General features: G+C 51.4%; 1 protein-coding gene across 5 annotated transcripts in view; it reads right to left on the reverse strand.

Annotated features, from left to right (window-relative positions):
- Positions 1–13,144, reverse strand: part of SSUH2 (ssu-2 homolog) — a 121,470-nt gene that overhangs the window by 9,897 nt on the left and 98,429 nt on the right. For 3 of the 5 annotated variants that reach the window (XM_058288544.1, XM_058288546.2, XM_058288548.2), the window contains 7 exons: positions 7,236–7,334; positions 6,863–6,944; positions 5,500–5,632; positions 4,206–4,266; positions 2,979–3,103; positions 1,877–1,939; positions 279–364 (listed from right to left, as the gene is read on the reverse strand). In XM_058288544.1, the coding sequence (XP_058144527.1) occupies positions 279–364; positions 1,877–1,939; positions 2,979–3,103; positions 4,206–4,266; positions 5,500–5,632; positions 6,863–6,944; positions 7,236–7,334 (649 nt within the window). The remainder of the gene's footprint in view (positions 1–278; positions 365–1,876; positions 1,940–2,978; positions 3,104–4,205; positions 4,267–5,499; positions 5,633–6,862; positions 6,945–7,235; positions 7,335–13,144) is intronic. The other 2 variants (XM_058288547.2, XM_058288545.2) reach the window with 1 other exon arrangement.

The raw sequence follows: 13,144 nt of genomic DNA on the forward strand, positions 1-13,144 counted from the left end.
GGCCTCCCAGCGCCTTCCCTGCCCCGCCCCCTCCCCGTCCTCACCCCCACCCTCACATTCGATGGTCCCAGTCTGGTCCATCTCCCTTACCTGAGCCCCGCTATTCGCTCCACAATGGAGCTCCTGAGCACCCACCCGGGTACCGACTGTCAGGGTGCTATGGGGACCCGGCAGTGACCAGGGCGGGCAAGGCCCTGCTGGCCTTCGCGTGGGCAGAGAAATGAAAATGAAGAACGCGAGCGCTGGGGTAAGCGCAGGGGCTGCGGGGCCCCTCCTACCTCCTGCGGCCCGACCCCGCGCACACCTGGCACCGGCGCGGCCGCTTGGCTTTGCGCTTGGCTCCGCTGCACGAGGAGCACCTCACCTGCGAAGAGGCGCGGCTCAGCCCGGGCGCTGTGGGTGCCCTGGCAAGGCCCTCTCCCGGGCCTCCCCCTCGCCCATCGACGGGAGGGTCGGGCGGGGCGTCTTGGCAGCCTCCCCTCGCGGCTTTCAAAGACCACCCCGAAGACCCCTGATTCTCCCGACACATGACACATCGGCCTCTCCTGCCTCCTCTGGGGTCCACCGTGACCAAGCGGCCGTGGCCAGAGGGAGCTGGGAGAGGGGCGGGTCGGCCAAGGGAGCTGGCGTGGGAGGCAGGGAGCAGCACGGAAATGCCCCCCAGGAGTGCTCCAGGCTCAAGGTGGACCCCGGAGATGTTCCAGAAAAGGCTGCGGAGGAAGAAGAGGAATGGGGCATAGAGGAAGGAACGAAGACTGCACGGGTCACCAGGTGCCAGTGGCGGGGGTGAGGGCGCAGAGGAGAGAGACAAGCCAGGCAAAGGCCGCCGCTGGGCCCCCGCACGGTGGGTGGGGAGGGCACGGGTAGCAGGCAGGAGGGGCGCTGGCGGGAGGGCGGAAGCGTGGTCGGCAGGCAGGGGGATGGGGGAAGGCGCAAGGGGCCATTAGTGTCCAAAGAATTAGGTTCTAAGGGGGAAGGCAAGAACAAGTGGGGAGTGTGGTCTGACTCCTTGGGGTGAGTTACAGCCCTGAAAGGGCCTGGAAAGAAGGGGGTGCCCCCCAGGCACAGGAGTCTGCTGGCTATTTCTCTTGAAGCCCTCTGTTACTGGTGGAATGGCATCCCCCGAAAAGATAAATTGGTGCCCCAATTCCCAGTGCCTCGGGGTAGGACTAGGGCTTGGGGTTGTGACAGGCGGAGTTAGGCAAGGTAAAAGGAGGTCATGCTGGAGCAGCGTGGGCCCTTAATCCCCTTAAAGAAGGGGAGAGGGTGGCCTGAGCGGAGGGAGGCAGACGCAGCTAAAGCCAGAACCCTTCTGGGGCCACCAGAGCCAGGAGAGAGGCGTTTCCTAGAGCCGTCAGAGGGTGCGGCAAGGCCGAGGTTTCAATGCCCAGCCCCGGGACTGCAGGGCCAGCCGCCGGGACTGCTTTGAGCCACCCGCTTTGTGGGATTTGGTTAGGGCAACACCCTCTGGACCTGGCCTCTCGGCACCCATCGCCCCGCAGTCCACGGGCTGCTCACCACGCCTGCCCCGGCGCAGGGAGCTCCTGGTGGGGAGAGCCCAGGCCCCCGTCCACTCATGGGGTCTCGCACCAAATGGGTGCTCAGGGAATGCTTGTAGAGGGGCGAGAAAAGGAGTGAGAATTTAAGAGCATCACCAGGCAAAGAGAAAGGGTCATGAGGGGAATCCATGACCCCCGTGGAGGCAGTCTAACCCCCATTTTACAGACGGGAAAGTGGAGGCCAGGAACGGGAGGGTGAGTTGCCCGAGGTCGCCCTGCTGTGACAGGAGCCCCAGGCCCCAGCCCAGCCCTGCCCTCCCGGGCCGCCCTCCTGCCACACCATCACTGCCTCCCCAGAGGCCCCCCGCATGACTCACCATGCCCGCCCCGTGGCAGCCCCTGCACTTGTGTCGCCCACGCCCGTGGCACTTGTGGCATTCCTGAAAGTAAAAATATCCTCCTTGACCTAGACTCCCAAAATTCAGCAACTCCCGACTTCGCCACCAGCCCACCCCCATCACATCACCATCCCAAAGAAAGGTGCCGGAGTTCAGGGCGGTGGAGTAAAAAGATGGCACAGGGCAGGAAATGGACATTCCCACTGGGCTGGGATCCCAGAAGGCCTCGGCTGCCGAGCTAAGGGGGTGAGATGACACCCAGTGAGCCCAGTCTCTCCTGGAGAGAATCCCAAGTCCAGACCCACCGTTTCCAACCAGGCTAAACCACCAAGGCGAACGGCATACGCCCGTTAGGCAGCTAAAGTGGTCTTTCAGAAGAGAAGCCGTAAAACAGCGAATAGCATTTTTGTGAAAGGCGAGGAGCTAGCTGCTAGCATTTAATCACTGAGCAGACAGCTTTCCCACCCTGGAGAAAGGAACAGAACAATTTCTTGACCTCTCAATGTCCTTTCATCTTCTAAGTCTATGAAAACTCAGAGAGTAAAATTACATTCTTGAATCAAGCTTTCAAGTGAAAACAAGGCAGGAAATTAGATGAGGAAGTAATATAAAAGATCTCGGTCGTGTTTTGGTAATAGTCGTGGGCTCCCTCACTTCATGGCGTGATCATATTTCTGTAAAACAGGATGTAAGTCACATGCTGCTCCCCTACTGACTTGTACAAAAAAATCTCAGCAGCGCTGTAACTTTATTTCATACCCATTTCATTAGGCACTTCAATTGTTTCCTGGCAGGCAACCAAAAAAGGAAAAGATACTTAAATGGTGCAGGAATGTGAGCATTCGCTGTTTCAACGCTGGTGACAGTCTAGTAAATGGGATAATCCTTTGGCTACCAGAACGCTCACTCCCTAATCTGCATGCTTTGCAAGCCTACGTGCCACACGCTAGGTTTTCTTAGAGTGAGTTTATTTGTAGCCAAGGAATGAACCCCAGTTCAGACGTGGCACTCTTTTTAAAAGGACAGGAAACATTAGGAAACCACCCCAGAGAGATGGGCGCGCGTCCAGTGATCGCGTTACCTTGACCAGAGACGAGTGAGGGACTTGAAACCTCCTGGTGTCTTCCTGAAACATGGGAGGGACCTGGACCTTGACGTCCCAGAGCCTGGGGGAGGCCCCTCGTTCTGGTCCATCCACGGAGCCGTCTGACACCAAAAGGGCTCATTGTGAGAGCAGCATAGGGCAGCAGGAACAAGCTGTCACTCATTCGACAAATAAGACCAAGCTTCCCCTGATGCAGGCTCTAGGCTAGATTCTGCACCTTTGGGTTGGGCAGACAAGGCTCCTGAGGATCCATGGTTAAGCACCCAAATGTTGGAGTTGGACAGACCTTGGTTTGACTCCAAGCTCTTCTACTTCCTAGCTGTGTGACCTGAGGCAAGTTGCTTAACATTTCTGAGCTTCAGCTCTCTCATCTCTAAAATGGGGATAATGGTCGTACCTACTATATAAGGTGGTCGGGAAGATTCAGTAGAATACTGCATATAAAATGCTTAGCACAAGGACTGACACATACTCAGGGGTCAATAAACAAGAATCATCGTCATCGTCATCAACCATCCCACCCACCGTGCCCAGTGCCTCCTTCCACTTTCTCCTCCTTTGACCCAGCATGCAATCACAATGTCATGTAATAAGGTGGGGTAAGTGCTATAGATAAGAGCTGCATAAAGGGCTCTGAAGACTCTGAGCACTGACCAGTTTTACTAGGGAGGGTGGCGGTGGGGGATGAAATCCTGAAAGACTTCATGAAAGAGGTGACACGTGAGCTGAGCAGAGTGAACCAGAGTGACCCGGAAGAGAAAACAGGTAGGCATAGGGCTTTCCAGACAGAGAGAAGCTTAAGCCTCTACCAGCAACACCCTGGTGGGGTTCACTAGAAGGTGAGCAGGGTCCCAGGGTCTTTAGACTTAGGAGGAGGGCGAGGGTGGCACGGGAGGCTGGCAGATGCCAAAGCAAACACTCTGCCGCCACAATCCGGTCCGAGGTGGCAGTGCCAGCCTGCGGCCAATGGCAAATGCTTGACTTTTTCAGGACCTCTTGTAAACCTCTTCCTGGGCAAGAAGCCTTTGCTAAGATCTTCACTGGAGAGTCTAATTTGAAAACTCACCCTCTCGTTTTATGGGAGAAGCCACGGCTCCGAGAAGAACGTCTTAGTCAAGGCTGGCAGCTGAGCTCAGTCTGCTATTTTCTAGCAGCTCTGCCATATTCACCCCCAATTAAACCGATTTCAGACAACTCACTTACTAGTAAAAGGTTCAAATGTCCATTCAGTTATCCTGGATTCACTAAAGGTCTCCAGTCGATACTATAGAGAAGGAAAAAACAAAGAAAGCAATATGTTCACACCCATGCCCTTTATGGCAAGACATGCAAAAAGGTGGGGCTACCACCTGCTCCAGCCCGGGGGGATGCAAGTTCACAGCTCAGAACCCTGGGGATCCTTGGGACACACTGGCAACAGCAACTTCTGCTCCAGATGCCACGGCCTCGTGGCAGCTGCAGGGATGTCAGGAAGCCCCAGGAAATCTTCCCCGAGAGGCTCACAATAGGCATGATTTCGAATCTCCATTTCTTTAAACACAGAAATGTTCTACAAGGCAAACTGTGGGGCAGCAATTTCCCTTTAACTGATGGGGGCCCTGGAACCCACTGCCCTGAAGGCCTCATCGTGGAGGATTTTATCTGCCTGATGGACGCCTTTTTGAGCCTCAACCTCAGAACCACAGAATAGGGAAGAAACTCGGACATCAACAGGCTCCTCTTTTTATATGGGAAAAAAACAAAGCCCAGTGACTTGCCCAAAGCCACACAGCTACACAGTGACTTCCTCCTTGAGACGCTTGCTCTGGCTTCTGTGTGATCATGTGCTGATCAGAGACAGGCTGTGTCTATGACAGTTTGGGAAATGTGAACATAAAGGCTGTCCCTCTGCTGTGTCAATGGCAGAGGGCAACAGAAGCACCCATTGCTGTCTGGGGCCAGAGTTAAGATTGCCCTGTGTGAAGAAACTGGGAAGAAGAAATGATCCCTTGGCACAGACATGATTTGGGGGTGCAGGGAGCTGGGAACCCAAGGCCAGGGTGGAAGAGTAGGATGGCAGGGATTTTCACAGCCCAGTCCTCACGGAAATGGTCTCATCTTGGGCTTAAGGACACAGGTTTTGGGGTAAACAAACCTGAGTCTGAATCCCAGCTCTGTTGCTCCCAGTTCTCAGACAAGTGACTTCACTTCTTTAATCCTCCAAATCCTCCTCCGTAAACTGACAATAACTGCTGCCTTGTGGGGCAGTTATATGTCCCATGCTTACCACGATGCCCAGCTCACTCAAGCTTCCCAATCAGCGATTAATAATCATACTCACTTTTATTATCACTCCCAGCTACAGACCAGAGAAGTTGTGATGGGACATCAAGATCACCACATTCACCCCAGGACGCCCAGGCCTCCTTTCCCGTCTGCCATCACACAAACCACCCAGCCTGCTGGGCCCCCGACCCTCCCTAGTCCCCGGCCCCTGCGGCAGACCAGGCTCCCTTACCCTGCAGAGGGTCTGCTGCTTCAGCTCCCGGATGACGAGGTCGCCGGCGGCCGCGCTGCCATAGCAGCACTTGGAGTTCACAAAGTCAAGGAGGGCTTCCCGGGCTACCTCCTCCGTCACCACAGGGGCCCTGCTGGGGACCGAGAGAGGCAGGGGGCCTGGGAAGGGCTGGAGGGCTCCTCCAGGCCAGCCCTTCATTTTCGCAATGGGAAACTGAGGCCCTGAGCAAGTCCACTGGGGAAGGACACCCGGCCCAGGAAATCTCACAGCCGGGCACCCAGGGAGGGAAGGTGGCAGGGATTCCCAGAGGACAAGAAAAGCACTTTAGCCGAAGTGCCAAGTTCAGGAGAAAAGCTAGGGGAATCTGAGAACTCAAAAGCAACGTGGAGATGAATGCGGGTGGCTAATTGAGAGGCTAATTAGAGGCCTTAGAGAGGCTGTCACAGTGCTACACAGGCTGTGGGTGCAGCAGTGAGAAGATGGCAGCAGCAGCCCTTTCTCTGCCCCTCTCTGGAAGCCTCACACCCCCTGGAAAGCCCACTTCCTTGAGGCCCCCCTGCCAGGTCACTTCCCCAGCCCTGCCTGCCCCAACTCCTCAGGGGAAAAAGGAAGCGCCCTTCCTTCGGCAGCCTGGCATCTTCAGGTATTTTTCCAAAAGCCCTGGGAGTTACTGGATCCTGACTCCAAAGGGCAAGGCCCTCTCCTCCATCCCTGTGCCCTCAGGTTCCACCCAGGCAGAAGGTGCTCTGTGCCCACCTGCGGGGCGGGGACAGCAGAGAGGAGGGGGATGGCAGGGGGCAGAGTGGTTGGGGAAGACTCCACGGCACAGCGGGCGGCAGCCAGGGGGCAAGGGGCTGTGGGCAGCTGGGGCTGGGGCGCCCGGAGAGCCCTCCACGGCCGGCGAGGGAGAGGCTGGCCCAGGACAGGGGCAGCTCCACCTTCACTCTGCACAAAGCTGCCTGGAAAGCCTGAGCTCCGCCCAGATCCTCTCAAAACAGGGCGGGGGTGGGCTTCTCCAGGGCTAGACCAGGGGGTGGTTTTGCGCACGGTCTTGGCCTCAACTTCCCACCTCGGCCTTTGCAGACGAAAGCAGCCATAGCCATACCCACCGTGGAAATGAGTGGCTTGTTCCAATAAAAATGTATTACAGAGCGGCGGTGGGCTAGATGGGGCTCACGGGCCTTAGTTTAGCACCCCTGGTCTAGACCATGGTTTTCAATGCTGGCGAGGAGAGCTTAGCAAAATGCAGAGTCCCAGGCCCCGCCCCCAGAGCCTCTGATCCAGTCTGGGAAGGGAGGGTCCCGGGGATCCTGACGCTGTCCCCTGAGATCCCTAGGGATGGCACTCAGCGGGCACAACTCACCTGTGTTCCAGGAACGCTGACCAGGACCTGGGCCCCTGAGGCCTCCCCGGCGCCGACAAAGGTGGGAAGAATATCTGCTGTGCTGGAGGAGAGGGGAGGAGGGAGGGGCGCGACAGCTAAACTCAGAGGGACAAATGTTTGCGGGGCAGATGAAGGGAAGACTGGCTGAATGTGAGAAAGAGCAAAGAAAGGAAAAGAAGGCACTCTGAAGCGCCTATGGACATAGGGCTGGGGACGAGGGCAGCCCAGAGCCAGAAGGGCCTTTCTGCAGCCCCCTGGGGCAGCTGTCCCTGCATGGGCCTGTTCCAGAGACGTCCCCCCAGCAGCACAAGCCCCAGGAAGGGGCCACAGGATCCAAGATCCATGGACTCACCGCCCCCGTGAAGAAGCCAGTCGTAGCTCGGCAGTCTCTCCAGGAGCTCAGCAGGGGGCGTCAGAGGACTCTCAACCTCGAAGCTGAGGTCCATCACACCTGTGGGGAGACCAGAAGTCCCAAGCTTTTGGGGAGGGCTGGGAGAGTCGATGAGGACTAGCAAGAGGCTGAAAAATGAGTGTGGAATGGACCATAAAACCTCACGGTTTAAACCAGCCTCACTCTGGTGTCCTCGGTACACAAAGCGTGTCTGCGGGAGTTTTAAAAACCTCATCCAGACCTGTCAGGTTGTGACATAAATACACACGATCCAAAAACTACAAAGATGAAAGCATGTAAGAACCAGGGCCAGACTTATAGACCCATGGAATAGAATCGAGAGCTCAGAAATCAATTCTCACATTTATGGCCAAGGGGACAAAGGCCACTCAGTTGGGAACAATAGTGTCTTCAACAAATGGTCCTGGGAAAACTGGATTTCCATTTGCAAAAACAAAGAAGGAAGACCCCTACCTCACACCTTATATAAAAAATCAAATCAAAGATCTACATACAAGAGCTAGAATTACAAAATGCCTGGAAGAAAACATAAGGAAGCATCTTCAGGTCCTTGTGTTAGGCAATGGTTTCTTAGACTTTACACCCAAAGAACAAGCAAAAAAAGAAAAATTAGATAAATGTGAACTCATCAGAATCAAAAGCTTTTGTGCCTCAAAGGACTTAATCATGAAAGTAAAATGACAACCTACACAATGGGAGAAAATATTTGGAAAATGCATATCCAAACAAGGTTTAATATCCAGAATACATAAGTAAATCCTTCAACTTAACAATAAAAAGACAAACAACTCAATCAAAAAATGGGCAAAAGACTTAAATAGACATCTTTTCAAAGAAAATATATAAAAAGCCAGAAAGCACATGAAAGGATGCTCAACATCATTAGCCATCAAGGAAGTACAAATCAAAACCACAATGAGATTCCATTTCACACCCACTAGAAAGGCTGCTATTGAAAAATAGAAAATAACAAGTGTTGGAGAGGATGTGAAGCAACAGGAGTACTCATTCATTGTTGGTGGCAACATAAAATGGTGTAGCCTCTGTAGAAGACCATTTAGCAGCACCTCAAAAAGCTAAGTATAGAACTACCATATGATCCAGCAGTCCCACTACTTGGTATCTACCAAACAGAATTGAGCAGGTCTCAAACAGATATTTGCACACCGATGTTCATAATGGCATTATTCACAATTGTCAAAAGATGGAAGCAACCCAAGTACCCACCAACTGATGAAAGGATAAATAACATGTGTTATATACACATAATGGAATAGTATTAACTGTAAAAAGGAATGAAGTCCTGATAACATGCACCAACATGGATGTACCTCAAAGACATCATGTTGCATGAAATAAGCAGACACAAAAGGACAAATATTGTATGTCATGATGGCATTGATTTGAAATGGAATAAGCAAACTCATAGAGTCAGTACCTAGGATATAGATTCAGGAGGGGATGGGATGGGAATAGGATATGGGAAGATAATGCTTAAAATGTACAGCGTTCCTATTTGGAATGATGGGAATGTTTTGGCAATGGATGGTGTTGATGGTAGCAAAAATTGTGAACATAATTAACCGTACTGAAATACATATCTGAATATGATTAAAAGGGAAATGTTAGGTTGTATATATGATAACAGAATAAGACTTTTTTTTAATCCATAGAACTACATTACACAAACAGCGAACCCTAAGTTAAACCATGGACTATAATTGCTAGTGTAATTATAAAAATGTGCTATCATCAATTGTAACTAATGTTCCATACCAATGCAAGGCCTTGATAATAGGGTGGTATATGGGAATCCCGTATTTATACATGATTGTTCTGTAAATGTACAACTTTTCTAATGAAGAAAAAATAACAAAAAGTAAAAAGAACAGCTCCGTAGAATCATGTGACAGCTTCCAAAGCACTTTCTCATATCAGTTCTCATATCAGGTGCTTCCCACCTACCCTGGGCCTCTAGAAGGCAAGACTTTTGACCCCACTTTGCATGAGGAGCTTAAGGCTGGAGGGGGGACTCCAAGATTCCTAGGTCATGCAGTGATGGAGTGAGAAGCACAATAAATGTTCCTTAGTCCTGTTCTGGCCCTCAGTTGGTTAGAGGCCTTTACAGGGTGGGCAATTACATCATCTGTCACAGGTTCAGTCGCTGGACCACATACATGGAAGAAAGATCATTGATGTGGAGGCAGTGGCCACTGGCGGTTCTACGGGTAGAGAGAGGGAAAACAGGTGTAATACAGGGGCATTTTGGGGACTTGAAAACCGTCCTGAATGACATTACAACAACATAATATAGGCCATTATGTATCCTGCCATAACCTACAGCGTTGAATGAGAGAGAGTGTAAACTGCAACATGTGTTCATCGATTGCAATGAAAGTACCACACTAATGAAAGATGTTGCCAATGTGGGAAAATGTGGGAGGTGTGGGGACTAGAACATATGGGAATGCCCTATATATTCCATGTAACATTTGTGTAATCTAAGTATCTTTTTTAAAAAATTATAAAAGAAAAGGGAAAAAAAGCTTCCAGCTGAAACACCTCACTTCCTAGACACAATTCCCCTTATTTTTTCATCTTCATCTTTTAAACACTCCTAGCTCTTTACCTCCACTAAAATAAAAATAATATGCCGTGTCCTTTCAAGTGTAATAAAAACAAAGCCCGAAGAATAAGTAGATTTCATTCTAAACGAGAGCGATCTCGGCTGGTCTGGAAAGATGCCCTGGCACGCACGGCTGTCCTGCTTGTACTGAGTTCATCAGCATTCGAAGCTACTGCTGCCACCAGAGACCTAGACCAGGGGTCAGCAAACATTTCCTGTAAAGAAAGGGGTAGTAACTATTTTAAGCTTTGCAGACCACTTGGTCTCTGTCTCAATAATCCAGCTCCGCTTCATAGCTCGAAAGCACCCAGAGAAAACACGTAACGGGATGAGCGTGGCATCGTTCCATTGAAACTCTCTTTACAAAAGCAGGCGGCAGGTCCGAGCTGTCCTGAGAATGGTATTTTGCCCACCCTCAACCCAGGTGCTCACCTGTGTGGACCGACTCGAGGGGATCAGAGAGGTGGAGGCTGGAATGTGAACCTTCTGGAGCCAGGGCCCATGCGTTGCAGTTTGCATTGGGCCGGGTCATCGGAATGAAAGTTGCAGGCCAGGGCTGGGTGGCGGCCGGGGTGCCTGGTGCCCAAGTCCCAGGAGGCGAGCGGGTGGCAGCACGGGGCCCGAGCCCTGGCTCTCCGCCATGGAACACAAGAGCGCAGGCAAGTTGCCCATCCTTGCAGAACTCGCCTCCCCCTAGCGAGACAACGTGTGCACAGTCCTCAGCCCAGGGTCTGACGAATGAAAAACGCTCAGGCAATGCCTGGAGCCTGAGGAGGGCGGGTCTCGTTCTTTGGGCTGCTTTAAACCAGAGCCTCCCTTTGCCAGGAGACAATGGTGAAAATGTCAAGCATAGAAAGAAAGGCCATCATGGTCCCCTCCCTGGGATGGGACCAGTACCCAGGAGTGATGGGGTCTCGCCGTGTCCTGTGGAGACCAAACAAAAGGGGCCGGAAGAGGGGAAGGAGGAGAGGTGGGAACCCGACAGCCTCATCCATCAAGCTGGAGCCACCCTGACCTCCCAGGGCGTTTGCAATTCATCAGAGCTAAATTAATCTCACCATTATGTGAGGTACAAAAATAAAGCCCTCGAAGCTGGAGTCCAGGAGGATGCGTCATTTCCTGGGCAGGTCTGAATGGGGACAAAAGGAACGTGACGTCACTGGGTATTGTGTGGGGCCTGCCGTGGGGCGCTCGTGCGGGGCCACCTGCCATGTCCCTGTTTCCGTGGAGGTGGCGCCAAACGTCGGGGGGCAGCTGCCTCCCTGCCCGGCTGGGCCACCCCACCCTCACACACGCACTGCGTCCCGTGGACTGTGCTTTTGAGCTTCATGACAACCACTGTCATCCCATTTCACAGAAAAACAAAACGAGGCCCCAAGACAGGACTCTGAGCTACAGGGTCACAAATTAGTACCAGAGATAAAATAGAACTTAGAACTCAGCTCCTCACTCCAAGACTTCTGCGCTTTCTACGTGGCTATTTGCTACTCAGCTGAACTCCTTATTACTCAGGGTACATGGCATCAAGTAGATGTTGAGAAAACTGCAAAGAAAGTCATCAAGGCAGTGTTTCTGCACTCCAGCCAAAAGCTATTTTTATTTTGCATAGAAGGAAATGTTTCTTGTGGAGAAAGATATAATTGATGGATAACTTTCTCTTTTAAAATGCCATTCCTTTTTTTTTTTTCAGTTGGTAAAAAGGAATCCACTACCTTTGCCCTTGATTCCAGAAGAATCATGTTAAAAGCACTGAACTCATGTCATTTCTCGACTCAAACGGTCCCCAATAGCCATCTGACTTTAGTTTTTTGGCTTCTTCAACAGGTCCCTTGTGGCAGGGACCCCTTCTTCTTTACCCCAACAACAAGCGAGCCCAGAGCAGGCTCACATAAATGTTGGGTTCACAGAGCATCTAACAGGGCGGGCACAGAACGGGTGTGCACAGATGCCTTGTGATTTGAATTATCCTCCAGATGGTACAAGAGGGAGTCAGAAGCTCACAAGAGAAAGTGGAGGAAGAAGTTCTGTTTGGCCAAGAAGAATAAGCAAACACATAATTGGCTACACTGTCTAAAGTCCTTCTAGCAAGACAGAAGGAAAACCTGGCTCATGGCTGGAAGTGCTCAGGTCTGCGGGGGGGGGGATGCCGCCCCCGGGCAGGGGTGTCATCAGAGCATCCCAGCAGGGACAGCGGTGGTGCTACAGGCATGGAGGTGTCCCCCATGTGGATGCCACATTGCAGAATCTCCCTCTTCCCTCTCCACTCCTCTTGGTCCCAGAGTGTGTCGCCGGAACACGCCCTCTCTGTCGGTGGAGGGTTTTCTGTCTGAAGCTGCCCACATGGTAAAGCAGAAACTAAGGGGGCCACGCGCTGGTGACTGGGATGCGTACAGTCCCCCTGATAAAGTGGGCCCCCTCTCCCTCCTAAGAAGGCACATGCCCCTTACTCTCACAGCAGCCGCCCTGCCTGAAGCCTGGGGAAGAAAGAACCTAGTTTCAGATTTCATCAACTTAGTTTCCAAAACCTTTTCTGAGCAATAGCATACCTAGTAATTGATCCTAAGTGAGGAGCTGAGTCTGATTTTATTTATAACCTGCACTTAAGGTGACCCTAGGACATAAGCAGTGTTTTTAGAAATTGAAGGGAACAAAAGCTTTTTACCTTGCTTATCAAAAGGCGTGCCAAAACAGAAGCATCACAGGTAATAATGTTTTCCATTAAAAGCAGTTTAATTTTAAAACTCCCAGGCATATAATCTGATAATTTTCTAGAGTCAACCCTTACTTCATGCCTACTCTGGGCTGGGTAATGTATCAGGCACTTTACATCCAATTAATCCTGTACCAATCCTGCAAGATGACACCACCCTTATTTTTATTGGGAGAAATAAAGCTCAGAAAGGTTCAGTGAGTTGAACAAGGTCACCCAGCAATTAAGAGGCAGAGCTTGGATTTGAATCTAGATCGGACCTCATCCATTACTATTAAGAGAAACTCAAATTATAAATAGACTGCTAGTGAACAGTGGCTTCAAGAGAAAAGATTACGTTAAAATTTTAGTAGAAATTTATTAGAACAAGACTATGGACACAGTGTCCAGTATACCAGAAATCAAATCAGGTTCTCATCAAATACGTTCTCACATATCTCTGCCATATGGTCTCCAATCCTATATGAAAAGGGATTCCAAGAAAATTTAAATTCAGTTCTAAGAGAAGCATGA

This window comes from Dasypus novemcinctus, chromosome 26 (assembly GCF_030445035.2).
Source record: "Dasypus novemcinctus isolate mDasNov1 chromosome 26, mDasNov1.1.hap2, whole genome shotgun sequence".
In the NCBI taxonomy this organism is placed as follows: domain Eukaryota; kingdom Metazoa; phylum Chordata; class Mammalia; order Cingulata; family Dasypodidae; genus Dasypus; species Dasypus novemcinctus.